The 16831-nt window shown below is 38.8% G+C and overlaps 1 protein-coding gene across 1 annotated transcript in view; it reads right to left on the bottom strand.

Annotated features, from left to right (window-relative positions):
- Positions 1-1530: 1530 nt before the first annotated feature.
- Positions 1531-16831, bottom strand: part of IPO8 (importin 8) — a 43880-nt gene continuing 28579 nt past the window's right edge. The window contains exons 18-25 of the mRNA XM_072341159.1: positions 16592-16717; positions 15998-16095; positions 14647-14742; positions 12592-12812; positions 7246-7451; positions 5885-6109; positions 5115-5231; positions 1531-4421 (exon numbers count right to left, since the gene is read on the bottom strand). Coding sequence (XP_072197260.1) covers positions 4324-4421; positions 5115-5231; positions 5885-6109; positions 7246-7451; positions 12592-12812; positions 14647-14742; positions 15998-16095; positions 16592-16717 — 1187 coding nt within the window. The 3' untranslated portion in view covers positions 1531-4323. The remainder of the gene's footprint in view (positions 4422-5114; positions 5232-5884; positions 6110-7245; positions 7452-12591; positions 12813-14646; positions 14743-15997; positions 16096-16591; positions 16718-16831) is intronic.

The following is a 16831-nucleotide window of genomic DNA, read 5'->3' as shown; positions in this document are numbered from 1 at the left end:
ACATCCACATTCACTGTTTCCCATCTGTTTGGGTTTAGACTTGACATGTGAGAGAAGAGGGTGCTGTTTTCATTCACACTATCAAGACCTTGGTACCAATACCTACTCTGTGCTTTGCCACAATGAAGGAAATGCGATTCTGTATGCAGCTGCAAAGATAAACAACCTCTCGGACTTGTTTTACATTCTCGTTTGTAGGCGGAAATCCTTGAGGAACTCAACATGAGACTGGCTAACATTACTGAAAGTTCAACTACTGCATAAACCAGAACTAGGGCTGAGTATCTCAACTGCACAGTATGTTTTTGGCTATCATTTGAGCAAATCTAAGTGCAAGGTCTGGGGATTTCAAAATACCATTTTGGAATCTGCCCATTTTAAGTAGTAGATCACAGAAAGGTTCCTCTCAAACTTCAGACAAAAGTGAGGGCTTTTGGAGTATCACCTGCATATGTTAAATAAGAGACTTTGTTCTAGAGATAGGAGTGTTTTAGACATAGAATTAGACCTAGAGATAGGTTCCATGGTTTCAGAATCAATGGGATTTAACAAATTTTGCAGAAGTTTAATTCAAGTATTTTGTATATCCCCTGAAATATCTGCTAACAATGGTTGGCAAGGGGAAGGAAATGAGGAAAGAAAAAAGGCTGAAAAGTGTTCTGAAAACAAAAGTTAGTCATTCATGTTGTCTACAATTCCTTTGGCTCACAAGTCTCAATACAGACACTTGCTCTATAGTAAAAGGAACAACAACAACAAAAAAAAAGATAGTACAATAAAATTCTTTACAGTCCTACCTTCCGTCTTCTACAATGCATGATGGAATCCAGAACCACAATCTGCCTGGATTTCATAGGCAAATGGCATGTCCTAAAGTGGTTTATTTCATGTCTCATGCAGACACCCTTTCCCTCCAAAACCAAGAATGTCAAAATACCACTTTGTGTAACATTCTTTGTGTATTCTGACTTGTATTCCAACGCACATCTACTTCAATCTGTGTGCATCAGCGAGGTTGTTTTATGTTTTTTAAGACTCGTTTTCAGCTTGATATTCTGCTCTCTTCCTGGAGCTGGCCATTTTGTTGAAAGATTTTGCTGTTGTATGGAAGGTAAACCAAATACTTAGACTTCAAAAGAAAGAGAGCAAAAAGAAGCAGCCCAAACATGTGGTGATTCTTATTTTCCTCTCAAGAGTGACAAAACAGCATAAGCAATTCAATACCCAGGATGGGTTAATTTAATCTGGAAAATAAAGTTATTATTTAGATTAATATTTGATGTGATTATAACCAACACAATGCTAATTACATATGTAAAGCCCTCATGATGTCCACAAGTGACCTTCACGCTTCTGGAACACGGCTATGGGACAACACCGGTCAGTTCTTAGCAGTCTTTTGTTTTTAAATGTATTTTACAACATGTTCATGATTCTCTATGCTTCCAGTGGCCATCATGCTTGATTGGCCAATGCTGGTATGTGATATCCCATTATTACCTTGGCTGGAAAGTCAGACAGTAATGCACGTTTGTGTTACTCTCTTTTTAATGTAGTACAAAGCTGGACACGACTCAGAAAGAAATCCCTAAAATCCATTACCTATTTATGATCATGTACAAACAGATATTTATCATGTTAAAAGAGACCCATATGTTAAAGTGGAGGCTAGAGCCCAGCACATCTTTTTGGGTGGAATCCTTTTTCAAGAAAAGAAATGAAATAATCGACATTTGCTTTTGCCAGTAGAAACATTTGCTCATGAATCTCTCGGGAAGGGAAGGGCATTTAACCTTTTTACATGCCATCCCCTCAGATATCTCTGACCCCCACTGCAAAATGGACAACAAAAATTCCCGACTCCGTGCAGCTGATTAAACCCCTTATAAGAAACATCTGGATGAAATTTTCCTGGCAGTTGACTTGAAAAGTACACAAGAAGCAGAACCAGGGAGCAGCCACAGTTCAGCTGAGTGACACAGAGATGATGCTATGCAAAAGCAGATTTTTCCTTGAATACATTAACTTCTAACTATTAACTTGTGATTGTGCAAGCAACCTTATTAGCAGAAGAAAAACAAATCCCCCTTTTACTCTGCATGCCAGCGTAGAAGAGGAAATCAGGTTTTAAAAGAAATCCTGTTCAACAATCTCTTTTTAAGTAAAGTAATAAAGGTCTCAAACAGTTTACCTACCCAATACTTAACTTGTTGTTAACTAAGTTGTCAGACAGAAGTTGTCCATACGCTCAACTTCCAAAAAACATTTCTTAAATTTGTAAAGATTTAAAAACTTCCGCGGTTTCTGAGAAACTCACCAACAAATGGATGCAATACCATCCTGCCCTTTAGTAAATAAACCTCCAGGCCTAAATCAGCAAAAGTGACCTATGATTTTCCTGGCCTTCCTGCCCTCTGCTGTTCAACTTGTAAGAGCCTCTCCAATGCACTTCAGTGTATTTTTCATTTCTGAAAATACAGACCCTGGAGTTTTTGCCGTTTTCCATACGTACAACAGACCGAAAAGTGGGAAATTTTCATTGTTGCTATCAAGTGAATAATAGCAGTGAAAAGCCGACATGAACCACTTCTACTCTGCAGCTGTTGTGGAAAAAAAAAATAAGAGCAGCATCAGAGAACAGTGTCAGGATTAATTCTCACACCAAAGTGTGGGAACAAGGAAAACAGAGTGGAATCTTCTATGCCATGAATTCAAGACTGAGAAGATTCCAGAGAATGGGGCAAGGAAAAGGCAGCATCACTATGGCCTTTTCCTGATGCCAAGGCACAGAAAGCTTCAGATCAATCACACTGAATAAGAATTACTCTGACAGTGAGGAAAAACAAAACAAAACCAAACCAAAAAAGCTTCAGCACATTGCAGGGCCAGCGATCTGTAATGATCTACGATCCTTAAAAATCAGATAGTGTATGGGAAAGGGCTACAACCTTCCAGTTGGGTCAGTGCTTTAAAGAATTACATCATCGGTGTGTGCTTTAAAGTTGCTTTGTAAATATCTTTAAGTCTTATAAAAATTAACACAGAGACAAAATCTGGACTAAACATTTTATCTCCAATTCAAACTGCATGTTCTGAAGCACTCCAACTTATTCTGGCTACGTCACTGAGACCCCAGTAGAACTATAAAAGGGGCACCCGCTCAACCTGGTATTGCTATCAGTTTCTCATAATGCTGTTTCTCACTAAATGAACATAATCACAAAAAAAGAATAAAACCTATGACATATGTTTCAATTCATGAGAAAACAGCCTTTGAAATTCAGGAAAAAATAAAATCTAAAATCTGTCTGATAACAAAATTTCAGAATTGAACAAGAACAGCCAAATGGAATGCAGACCAGAAATTCTATCACAGAAGTTTAGCAGTAAGAAGCAAGCCCAGAACTGTTTTTCTTCTATCAAGATAAATAAAATACTGTAAATACTTTGTACCACATTATGCATTCAGTACTACCATTGGAATGGTAATGAATGAATAAAAACAGGAAATCAGGTTACATGAACCTAACAAAAAGAGTGGAAAGTTGTCATGTAGCACATCTACATGAGAGGGCCACACCACTCGTGCAGGCAAGAGGTAATGTCAGTGTAGGTCTAGAATAGCCAACTGCCACACGTGCCATCATAACTCAAGTGAGTTGATTCCATAGCTAAGAGAAATAATTTAAGACTACTACATCAAGGGAAAATCTGCAGTTTTGTTAAGATGCTCTGACTCAACCAGTGTACACTCTGCAGCTCCAGCAGACACTTCCCTATTCACATTTGGCCTGCACCAAGTTGGGAAGAGATCACATTCTGAATCCAGCAACAGGTATACAACCAACAAACAGTCAAACGGTGTAGTAAAAAGCAGATGACAGGAAAACATGGAACCAAGGCTTACAGTGTTATCGAGAAATGTTCTTACACTTAAAAAATTATAATGCACTCCAAAAATCCATTTGTTCAGGCAATCCACATACAACAGAAGGCACTGTTATCCATATGAATCTATCAATTCTGCACAGCAAAAAACCTGAGAAGTGCAACTCAATTAGATACAGCCTGGCCCCTCCCAGTCATTCAGGTTCCTTGAGGACAAATGTTTCCTTTTCAGTCCATCAAATTATAAAAACACCACAAGAATTTGTAAATTACAGTAGCCGGTTAGAAAAAGCATTCTGGTGGGGGAAGCACACTGCTATATTTCAGAGAACCTCCAGCAGCATTAAATTACCCTCCCCTATCACTCAGAAGTTGTGATGAGTTTAAGAAAATGTAATGATGAAACCCTTCTCATTGACTTTCGCAGTTGATCCTTCAGTTTCCACCAGGAGTACTTCCAGCAAAGTTAAATGCTATGATCAGTCCTTTGTTGTCAAATGTGTAGCCACTTTGCTGCTCTATTGTCTTAGTCTCTAGAATGCAAAGAAGAGAAAGGATATGAGCAACAGCTTGTAGAGAACACTTTTGCCAGAGATAATGCTATTCATCTAATACAAAGTTGTGTAAAAAAACCTTTCAATTCCTCACTGCAGTGACAGTAGTAAATCACACCTCACCTAGTTTTTCTACAAATGCATAAACACACACCTCTCCAACAGAATGGAGAAATTCATCCTCTACATCACAAGCTGTATCTCACACTATCCTGCATGCAACTTAATTTAAGATGAATTCATTTTTCCTCCATGCAAGTGTTCTAAACACCCAGAACAGTACGCTGACTCTGAAGGCAATGGTAGCAGTACGAAAGTAACAGAGCTGTTAAAGAGAACTTTCAACAGTAATTTTCATCCAATAACAGGCTGACAGTGAGCTATTGCCTTAATTTGGTTTTCATGTCAAATATCAGGTTGTGCAAAACAAGTTGATAGCCTGTTCTAACAGTAGCATACATCAATAAGAAGGCAATTAATTATAAGCAATGGTAATCGGAAGAGCACACACTTCCAGGCAAAGGATAATACAAGCACAATATCCTATTCATGCTTCTCAAGCCTCTTTTAAGACCTTTAATAATGAGCACAGAGATTGATTCTGTTGTTATGGATTAGATGCAGTTCCACCATCCCAGCAACACTTGAAATGGCCCCAGAGAAGAGACTTACCTGCAGCATTTCGCCGGTGCTCTGCTAATGTATAAATTTCCTGCAGCTGTTTCTTCTGATCCTCACTCAGCGGTGCTGTCAACAAATGGTACCAGGCAGCATCTCGGCTCTGCACAGCTGTCAGAACAGGAATGGATGGAAAGTGGTTATCAGCTTACACTGCAAGGAAATTTCAGAAGAATAAGAAGAAACATGTGGGAAAACAAGCAGAACTTGTGCTGTAAAATAGATTCAGCATTCCCGTCCGTTTCTCAGCACAGAATCCCCAGTGCAAACAAGCCAGCTGGGGGGAACCTCATTACATTCTCTGCTTTCTGAAACAGAAAGTTAACAGTGAGGCCATTATTCATGGACAATGATGAAGCAAATCTATTAACTGAAGATTCTTATCAAAACTAAAAGCAGAAGGACCAGACAAACAGGAAAGGAAGAAAACAACTTTTCCATTATCATTTTAGTACATAGCAAGTGACAAACGTTTATATATATAGGAGTCCTTCTAGTGACCGAGTCTCACTTATTTAGGCTGTGGTTGAAAAGTTCTTAAAGACAACATGAAGACAATTAATCTATAGCTGTATTTACTGACATCTATTTTTTTTTGCAGCACCTTGAAGCAAAAAAAAAACATCTTAGGACTAACATTAAAAAGCATTTCCAGTTTCAATAATCTAAATTACTATTAGAAACAAAGAGAAGGGCTTTTCCCAATGATGACAGCCAAGCTGTTTCATCATATCACATCATTCTACCCACTAGCATACACATACCTAAAAGTGCTTGTGTGAAAAACTGGTATTCATCAACACCATTTTCCAGGTCAAGAGGTGTGCTGAACCCTTCGAGAGCAGTCTCTTCCAATGCATCTTCATCCCAGTCATCGTCGTCATCGTCATCATCCTCTTCCTCTCCACCTCCATCTCCACCTCCACTGTGGTTCTCTTGCATTGCCTGGCTCACTTCATTTGTCTCCTCCTCATCACTTGGTATCTCTTCTGCAAAAAGAATTCATGTGTTTTATAAAGCAATGTTTAGAAAGTACAGGGAAACAATGACTTACAAATTAAGAACAATTAATAAATCTTATTTCAGGATGGAGAGAAGACCCACTGATAACACCCTCCCCCAAAATCTCAGAAGAAGTGGAAAAATAAGCTATCAAGATGTTTCATACATTCAAGTTCTTTTGTTAAAGTTTTGTTTGTAAACACACCTGGGGAACATAAAACTGACTTTTTCGCTCTTCTGTAGTGTATACTATCTTTGTGTAATTATAAGATCCAAAATGATTTGTATATATTTATCTTGGACAAAATCTCCCATCACTACCCTTATCCAAAATTCCATCTTTTGCTTAGCTCTACTTCGCATTCTGTTCATGAAACAATTATTATATCCTGACTTGTATTCAATTCCAACACGCAACTCCAAACATTGCTATTTCTCATTTAAAGAAAGGTATTTCTGACTTACAACTGAAGTTAAAATAATATCCCCCCAGTTCCAAACCTTCAGCTCTTCCTGTGTTAACAGGATAAAAAGTACAAAATGACCGTATCTGCAACAAGCAGAGTGACTGAATCATAGGATGGAGATTTCACTTTCCCCAGCTCTCACTGCAATGAACTCCTTGGATGTTTTCTCCCTTCTGCCATCCATAGCAATAAGAAGTCTTTCTACTCCACTCTGCAAATCACTGCGCGCCACATTCCATTTGGACAAAGACTTGCAAGAATGCCCTTCAAAGTTCACCAGAATAAATCTTTAAAATAGCTAGGTAGTAGGAACAGCTTCTTTTCAGGTATCAAGAATAAAGCCAGTGGAGCCCTGGAAACTTTCTGCTGCCTACGTGAGAAGATGGAGTACATTCACAACCCAGAAGAGTGGATTTGCAAGTTTTGTTGTTACTTCTGAACCAACACTATTCTCTCACAAAGTATTACCTACGATATGTTGAAACATTTTGATTAAATTTTGGGAGGAAAAGTCCATTTCTAAAGCGATCTTTCAAGCACCCAATAAGCCTATTTATTTTCAGCAGACTTATGAGCCTTATAAGTGAACTGCAATTTATTATTCCCCTCAAATTAAATCCAGACAAAATCCACAGTGTGAAAAGGGGAGATTTTACCATTTTCTTCTGCAATGTGTTTATTATCTTTAGCATGATCCTCGTGTTCTGTGAGTTCTCGAGAGGCGCAAACTTGTTTCAAGCCCAGGAAAAGGAGGAGGATTGAAGGGACAATCTGAGCAGCCACAGCATCCACTGCAGGTGGTCGGTTCTGTAACTCCATTAGGATGCTCAGTCCTATTATACACATCTTTCTGTCATGGAGTCTAAAACAACACACAAACATTAAACATAAAAACAGAATTTCACTGCAAGGAGCATTAAAGTGCTTGCACTCAACACAGTAGAAGACAGAGAAAGTCTTCAAAGTCAATGTTCAAAGCTCCTACACAAGCGACTTGTTTTGTTCTGAATGCAAGTTTCCCACTAGAAAGCATCTGTCTAATAACAATTAAATACCTGTCAAGCAATGCCCAAATTCCTGGAAGAACTGCTGACTGGTGATAGGTGGACAGTTGGACTGGATGATCCTACAGGTCTTTTCAAACCACGGTGATTCTATGATTACCAAATGCAAAGTTTGTAATGCTAAATAAAAGTTGAATAGTTAGGTAGAGTCTGGTCTTTGATAAACCATTTGATAAAGATTGTCATTATTAAGTAGAATGGAAAATTCAGCAGGGTTATGGGGTGAAAAGCAAAGTCACTCTCCTATATCATTTTTGAATACTTCCATCTGTTCTTCAGAATCTCAGTAGATGCTTCTGTTACAGAATTGGCCTTACTTTGGAATGAAGAGGATACAAGTAGCAACAGAAGAAACTAACAGAATGACCACAAGAGGCTGCGACAGGAAAAGAGCCAGTTTAATCCACCACTTCAAAAGTTAATACAGAAATATAATTTTAAAAATAATTACAACTTCCATTACCAAAGATCTCATATAATATGCTACTAAACCATAATATTCTCCAAGTAATACAAGTGATCATATAACAGCTTTCTAAATTCCACGTGTGCTTAAACAAGGCTGTAGATCCGGAGGGATTTCATTATACCCCCTACTTTGCTAGTCCTTGTAGGGCTTAACAAAGTCATCCCATTCTCAGAGTAGCTGATGAAAATGATAAATTATATACAACCATGCACAGCATTATGATCCTTCCAAGGCAAATGAAACCACCTAGCATATGAGAAGACACAGTGTCTTGTTGGGTTTGACTACTACATGTTGAAAAATGCACCAAAATGCAAGTGGGCAAAGACTGTACCTCCATCACTGCAAGTTGCAGTAGTTCCTTTTCAAAAGGAAAAGAGCACAGCAGGCATCCAAAGCAACCAAGGAAACCGAGTCAGGGGAATAGAGTCCGCTTTCACCTTTGTTACTTAAAAACAAAAACTGAAACCCCATAGTTCCTCCCAGTTTATCTGTCTCAAAAACAAACTCCTCACCCCCTGCTCACCTACTGACATCATAAAGACTAAAATTCTATCTAAAGATGTTGCTGCTTATGAATGAGGGACGGCTTCTGGGGGAGAGTTATCTTACTGCAAGCACAAAAGAACTTTCTCTACACTCGCTCTGCCAGCACCTCCATGCAAGTTTGATCCAAGCTCTGTAACTCATGTGAAAGACTCCTAAAATGCATCTTGACATGGGGAAGCAGTAAGACTTCTTTTGTGTGCATGTGCAACAGAGTTGTTAATGACACACGGAATTACCTTCTAGAATACATTTGAGAAAGCTACTGTTATAAAATGCAAACTGCATAACACAACAGGAAAAATAATTTTAAAATTATAGTAATTAGTGGCTTATCTTTTCTGGTCAGCTAATGTAAGTTGAAGATTCACACATTGTTGTGTAAAAGGGAATTGTTATTAGGAAGTAGCCCAAATAGCCAGAAAGTGCACTACATTTGTCATGCTCCATTTTCAAGCATCTAATCAGAGAATTTGTAAGAATGAGCATGTGCCTTTACAATAAGCATGTGCCTTTAAAATGAGCACGTTATTAGAAGGCTCAGCAAGACATCCAGGCATCAAGCCACTTTAGTGAACCTAAGCCAGAAGGAGACTTGTTTCGTCCACGTGTCAGCACTGAAAAACAGCAGGACAATTCTGAAGTTCAGCACTCCAATGTCACAGCTGTATCAAATATCAACAAGACTCAACAAGTGAAGCAAAATTTTATGTCATTTACATATTTTGGTAGTAGCAAAAAATGGTTTCGGAACGATTTCTTCACTATCAAAAGACTCATTATTTCAGTATCCTTTTGTCTGCACAAAGCTGCCTGGATACAATTCTCCTTACTTTGCCCTTTGAGATGTGCACTTACTTACTCAGTAGTCCTCCCTAGCAATCATGCACTTTGCTGCCTCACAGAGATAGCAAGCCTGGCATGCTAAACATATGTCCTTGGAGTCACACAAGGCAGTGCAATGCACAACTCCTGAGCAGGTCTGGTTTTAACATACTCTGTGGTCTTTCTTTTGTAGCTAATACACTCCCTCCAATACAAGGTTAAGAAAAAAAAAGATCTTTTGTAGTTTAAACTGTGTTGAAAGTGTTTCAGAGGGAAATCACTAAGCCTGCCTTTCCCTTACTGGTTTGTTGTGCTCCTTTTACGTGAGAATCACCTTGCTTTCCATTACATTACATTTATCTGCTTATTGGACAAACTGCAACTAATTAGCCAGTTGCAAAGTTGGAGCCAACCTTCTTTGACATGTAGAAGATTAGGATGTTATACACTAGGATTTCTAATGATTTAAACTCCTGTCAAATAAATCCTTCTGGTCTAACTAACTAACTAAATAGATAGACGGATAAATAGAAATATCTATTCATTTTATACAACAAGTTACATTTTCTTTTCACTCCAGTTGCCACAGAAGAATTTTTAGTGTAAGAATAAGCATAAGACATGCAGAAATCTCATCCAAATTTCAGACTGTCAGGGAAAAGTTGTACAGCAGCAAGGAACACGTCTTGATGTTTTTTTCAGTCCCTTGCCCTTCAACAATTTGAAGTGCTTATAGAAAACATATTCAGATTCGAATAAATACAGTATACTAGGGTATATGGGTACATATTCACAGATGTGTAATATCCACAATGACATATGGATTTATGCAGTCTTGCAGTGAGTTCTGAGATCTCCTTGCCTTGATTATTTCTAACATTTCAAATTTCTAAATAATTTTAAATAGTTTCCATATTTTTAATAACATGGAAGAGCAGTTACTTATCATAACCCACAGCAAGATGTATTATTCCCATGGATTCCATTCCAGGAGTTCACAAGTACTGCCAAAGAAATACTGCATACTTTGGCAAACACCACTAGCTCCAGCATGAAAACACACACACACACACCGCTGCCTTTCAGTGCAGTGCCTTGGGCAGAGCAGAATCTATGGGCACTAGGAACTTAGAGGAGCAGAAGGGCAAAAGGACATGAGCATCATGGGGTGTGCGTATCACAAAGAGACACTGTGACCAACCAGTAAATCACAGACTATCTGCAGGGCTGATGGAGAAATAGCAGTAAGGTTCACACCTGGAGGTGGATCTACTTCATTCTTCTCCTGTTTCTCCACCATCTGTGATCATAGCCAACTGACTAGAATTAAGCCTACAACTGCTTCTTGCTGGAAAGCAAACCAACTCTAAAATGTAACAACACTTAATGACAGCTGGAAGGAAGAACTGTACAAAAGAGGATGCCCATCAGTGTCTTCACTGACAAAAATAAGGCCCAAGGAAGGGTAGCAAGAAAGGCAGATATTGTTTTGCAGCTATCTATTCCTGTTTAGTTAAGCATCTTCAGATGATGACCCTCATAACCCTTATTAAAATCAAATGGTCTTCTGGAAGCAGTCTTGTCCTTCTGGGAGAAAGAGTCACTTATATCACATCACAGTGCCTGACAAGCAGTATTACAGCACAAGCTCTATGCCTGGAAGCCACCCACTGAGGAGGCAGCACTGAAGGAAAAGCAATTTTTAGATTTAAGAAACATTACAGATATTTACTTCACTGTTGGTAGCAGCACATCAAAGAGATAAATTTTGATCTTCAGCTGCCATTCAAGTTCATAGCCTGAGCAGAAACTAGCATGATCATCTCTTATAGGCTTTGTCAACTTTTGTCTCAGCTCTGAAAAAGAATTTAGTTGAACAGTAGTTGCAGAAGCTAATGCTTTTTGAAAAGCAACACAAAGGAACTGAAAGTTAAGCTGTAGCATACAGAAGTACTTGAAGTTGGAAAGTATTCAGCTCGACAGTATTCTTCTCCTCTGGATCTCACTAGCTTCTCACCAGATGAACTGTTTAAGGCTATAAATCCCTTTCATTTTTATTTCTTTTAAAATGGAATGACAAGTTTACCACCTATGGGGAATATCTGCTTTCATAGCGCCTCTGTATGCTTTCAGCATTTGGTACGAAACAAGAAAAAATGACAACATAAGGAGCTGAATAACAAGGAATTTTCTTCAGCCATAAAAAATGAGTACATGGAAATCCTGATACTAAAATTCTCGTTCTTATCTAAAGTCAGCAGCCTCAAAAGTAATTTAAAAATTAACGGTAATGTTATCAAAAGATTCAGGAGAGACAGACTTAAAGATGTCATTTTTCAGACAGTGGTGCTCTAAAAGAAATGAAGGACTCTGGGTGCTTGATGCCTACTTTGTCATCAACTCAAGTAACCCTTCTAAATGTCTAAATGATAATCTATGTATTTATGTTAAGATAAGAGGATGTGCTGTAGACACTTCCTATGCATAGGAACAGAAAAGGTCAGAATGTTTGTGATAACACACACTGCTTTTGTTATAGTGAAGGTTTTTTTCTCTCCACATTTACCTGTTTTGCACTTGAACACAGAAGAGAAAAGGAGTAGACCTTTAAAGACTATCCAGTCCAACAGCTCAACCACTTCATGGCTAAACAATTGTTAAAGCATACGAGTGAGGGCACTGTCCAATGTTTCTTGAACACTGATGGGCATGCAGCATCAATCACCTCATTAGGAAGCCTGTTCCACTGTTTCACTTTCACATTAAAGATTTTTTTGTTCCTAATTTCTAGTCTGAACTTTTGTTAATACCAAGTCTGATAGTCTATACTCAAGAAACCTAAAGAATCCTGAAATATAATTTGTACTGTACTCTTGTATTGTTGCAACACAGAAAATTCAATACACTTATAGAACTCAAAAGACCAAGAAAACATAAATATGCATAGGACCCCTATATTAGTATCATAGTAACTAGACCTGGTGTGGATAAATGTTATTTACAACAGACAGAGAATGAGATCTCTTGTATCTACATGACCAAGGATGAGAAGTGAACAAGTCAAAATCAAGGGCTTTTAAAATACAAACAATACTTGCCCAAGAAAACAGTCCGTGTCATTCATCCACTGGTTTATGAACTGTGCGGTGATGGGCTCCGGATTGTGTGGAAATCTGATGTTCTCTAAGGTGTGCAAAAGTAGGTCAGGATTGTAATAGAGTGCAGCTATGGCAACCTGAAGACACATGGTACGAAGCTCGCTTGTTTTAACTCCTCTTGTCAGCCTCTCCAGAACAGCCTCCACAAAGAGTGGAATACACTGGGAATGTAAAGAAGAAAGAAAAAAAGAGCAGGTATTATACATGTTGCCACATTATAAAATGTTTTAAACAACAGATGACACTAAGTTGAGAGGGAGTGTTGATCTGCCTGAGGGGAGAAGGGCACTACAGTGGGACCTGGATAGACTTGATCGATGGGCCAAGGTTAACAGCATGAGTTTCAATAGGGCCAAGTGTCGGGTCCTGTATTTTGGTCACAACAACCCCAGGCAACCCTACAGGCTTGGGGAGGTGTGGCTGGAAAGCTCCCAGATGGAAAGGGACCTTGGTGTGATGATGGACAGTTGGCTGAATATGAGCCAGCAGTGTGCCCAGGTGGCCAAGAGGGCCAATGGCATCCTGGCTTGTATTAAGAATGGTGTGGTGAGCAGGACTAGGGAAGTCATCCTGCCCCTGTACTTGGCATTGGTGAGGCCTCACCTTGAGTACTGTGTCCAGTTTTGGACACCTGAGCACAGGAAAGACATGGAGGTACTGGAGCAGGTCCAGAGAAGGGCAACGAGGCTCGTGAAGAGAATCAGCCCTACAAGGAGAGGCTAAGGAAGCTGGGGCTGTTTAGCCTGAGGAAGAGGAGGCTGAGGGGAGACCTTATTGCCCTCTTCCAGTACCTGAAAGGTTCTTACAGTGAGAGTGGGGCAGGTCTCTTCTCACTAGTGACATGTGACAGGACGGAGGAAAATGGCCTCAAGTTGCGCCAGGGCAAGTTTAGGTTGGATATTAGGAAGAACTTCTTTACAGAAAGGGTGGTTAGGTACTGGAATAGGCTCCCCAGGGAGGTGGTTGAATCGCCATCCCTGGATGTGTTTAAGAGCTGTTTGGATGTGGTGCTCAGGGATATGATTTAGCGGAGGGTTTTTAGAGATGGGGTACTGGTTAGGCCGCGGTTGGACTTGATGATCTTTAAGGTCTTTTCCAACCAGGGTAATTCTATGATTCTATGATTTATCTAAACTGATCTCCAGGGCTAACTGAAGTCCATGTACATCCTAAGAATGTGTAAGATTCGCTTCCTAATACAAAAGAATTTCAAGCCTCTGATTATATGCTTACAGATCTTCTCAAAAACAACTGTTCTGAGTTAAAAACTGCCAACGCTATTTTTGGCACAGAGGAGAATATTTGGAGTCATCTGGCAGAATTTTGCTGTGAATAAAAAGGTTATGAAAGGAAATTGAGGACATTCTCATCTTGGAACAGAGATTGCTAACAATTTAAAAATTAGCAGGTGTTAGAAACTGAAATGACCTAAATCTGCAAGAAAAAAAGTTTTTCCTAATAAATGCAAAGTGATGTTAAATGTCTTAAAAAGTTTGAAACAAGTGAGGGTTGAAAAAGTGAGTAATAAAAATCTACATATATTCCAACAGGTAGGTTTATGCTGCATATTAGTTAAAGAAGTGGTATAAATGTTTCATCTTATGAGTTTTGGTTCAGATTACAGCTGTTTTAATTCAGAGTCGTGGTGCTCAGTTCAGTCTTCTACCACACTCTTACTTCAGTGTAAATGTGTGCAATTTACTTTAATACCTTTCAGATTCCATTTAAAAATATGAAACAAAGAAGGCAATCCTGCACATCATACTATGCCTTTATCACTCAGTTTACAGTCATACTCTGGTCATGACTGAGTATCTACAGCACCAAAAACGCTATGTACAAACTCCTATGAACTTATTTACACTTTTCTGTTTTTCTCCCCGTTCCTACATATTACATCTCCCTAAAATTCTCTGATTCCAATTGCTTTTCACAGGACTTATACACATAGTGCTGGAAATCTGTAGAAGAGAGAATCTGTTAAACATGCATCACCTGGTCAATACCCCGTCCTTTGCACTGAAGAATAATTACTTCTAGGAGCTTGGCTGCATGGCACTCTGCATCTTCTCCTGCATCTCCTGTCAATACCTAACAATCAAAATGGCAATTTAGTTTATCAGTATTAATCACTGTCAGCTATGAATGCCAGCGTTTTTGTACATGCATACATCAAATCTCTAAATGGCATATATGTATATTTATGCTGTATTTTACAACAAATCAACAATGACAAACCTCATCTCTACAGGACATAAATGAGGACAGGTGGTTAATGGTGGATCTAAACATTCAGATGAAAATGATTATGGTTTTATTCATATTAGTATCATTTATACATCCTTCATTGTTTTCTCCTTTCCAAAGGAAATATTACTTATAAGAATCATGGATGTTTTCCATGCTCTATTTCTTTGTGACTTCAGTTCTAATAGACAGTAGTGGATAATCAGCCTGGCAAAGTGAGGACTTAGCTGTAGGCTAACTTCAGATTAAAAACAAGATGTGTACAATCTCTCTTTGTACACATGCATATGCATGAAACTGTTTTTTTTCCCAGTATGTTTAAACCCTATGGACAGCGTCAATCAAATCTGATGGGGCAGCAAAATTCTCAATCACGTTAAATCCCCATGAATCTCTTAAAAATAAGCAAGTAGACAGGTGCTTATAAGCACCTACCTATGCTTCTAAGACTTTATAATGCCCCAAATGAGAAAAAAGCTGAAGGGTGATTTCATACTCTATTATGCAGGACAGAAAGAGTATAAAAGGGAAAAAAAATGCATAAGAATTTAAAATGAATTCATACCCTAGCTGACAACAAAAGAATCCAATCACAAGATACACAACCAAAGTAAATCAGACTTCATTAATTCCTCTGCTTACCAAAATAGCTGTTCATAGAAGAGTGCCAACACAAACAACAGCACAGCAACTTTCTCCCACGCATGTTTGTGCACATTAGTGGTGGTGGTTGTTTTTTTTCTTGAAGTGTTTTGCTTAAAAGTTTGAAGCTGCTATGTCTACTCAGAACTGAGATGAGACCAAACTTCATTTCACTCATAAACGATTTGGCCACTACGTGGTATATTCAGATCACTTTTAAACTGATAATTAAGTACCAGGCTGCCCAGGGAGGTTGTGGATGCCCCGTCCTTGGAGGTATTCAAGGCCAGGTTGGATGGGGCCGTGGACAACCTGATCTAGTAAAGGTGGAAGTTTGGTGGCCCTGCCAGGCAGGGGGGTTGGAACTTCATGATCCTTGAGATCCCTTCTAACCCGGGTCATTCTGTGATTCTGTGATACCAGTGATTAGCACAACACTAAGAATCAGAAGCCTTACCTTTTTACACATAGCGTAAATGATTTCTAAATGCTTTGGGTTAGACAGTAAAGTATCAGTGTCAATGGTCACATAATTATGCAAGAGAGGCATCATATCTGCAGAGGAGGGAGAGCAAAAAAAAAAAGAAAGAAATTACAGACTAATCAATAAAACTGCTAACCAATGAGGCTGCAATCCCATAATGGAATTCATTAACCCAGACTGCTGGACACGGTTGGAAATTCAAATATTGCTGAAGTCTACTGCAGCAGAATTCTTTGGGAAGTACACAGTGCAGAAGGCATTCTCGGAAGAAGAAACAGAATAGAACTATGCTTTAATTTATGAATTTGTAACTTCCCTTTTAACAATATTTCAGCTTTCTTTTATCAGGACCTCCTACAATAAACGATCATACTGACAGATTTGAACATGCTTCTCAAGCTAGATATGCTCCTGTTATACTCCTACACTAAATAGATTGTCAGGGCACAACTCAAGCAGCCGATCACTTTACACCAAGACACTACATGGAAGCAACCTTTGTAAAGTAGGGTTCTGGAGATGAATTCCCAAACAGCTGAAACATCAAAGGAATGGAAGTGGAAATACCTGCAAAGTATTCAAAGCAATCCTGCTGGAAAACCTCATAGAGAACACCTAAAAGCTGCCACATTTGAGGTGAAATCATCTGGCATGTCAAGCTGTATGCCAAGGAAAGAATTTCTTCATAAAACTCTGGAAAGGAGAAGTATTTTGTAAGCAACAACCCATATAAAAAAAAAGTCTCACGTGTAAACATCTAAAAACACAAAGCATCACGTAATTATTGGAAGCAGCAATTACTAACTA

This window comes from Excalfactoria chinensis, chromosome 1 (assembly GCF_039878825.1).
Source record: "Excalfactoria chinensis isolate bCotChi1 chromosome 1, bCotChi1.hap2, whole genome shotgun sequence".
Taxonomy (NCBI): Eukaryota; Metazoa; Chordata; class Aves; order Galliformes; family Phasianidae; genus Excalfactoria; species Excalfactoria chinensis.
The sequence above is the reverse complement of the archived record's forward strand: the minus strand, read 5'-3'. Positions and strand labels throughout refer to the sequence as shown.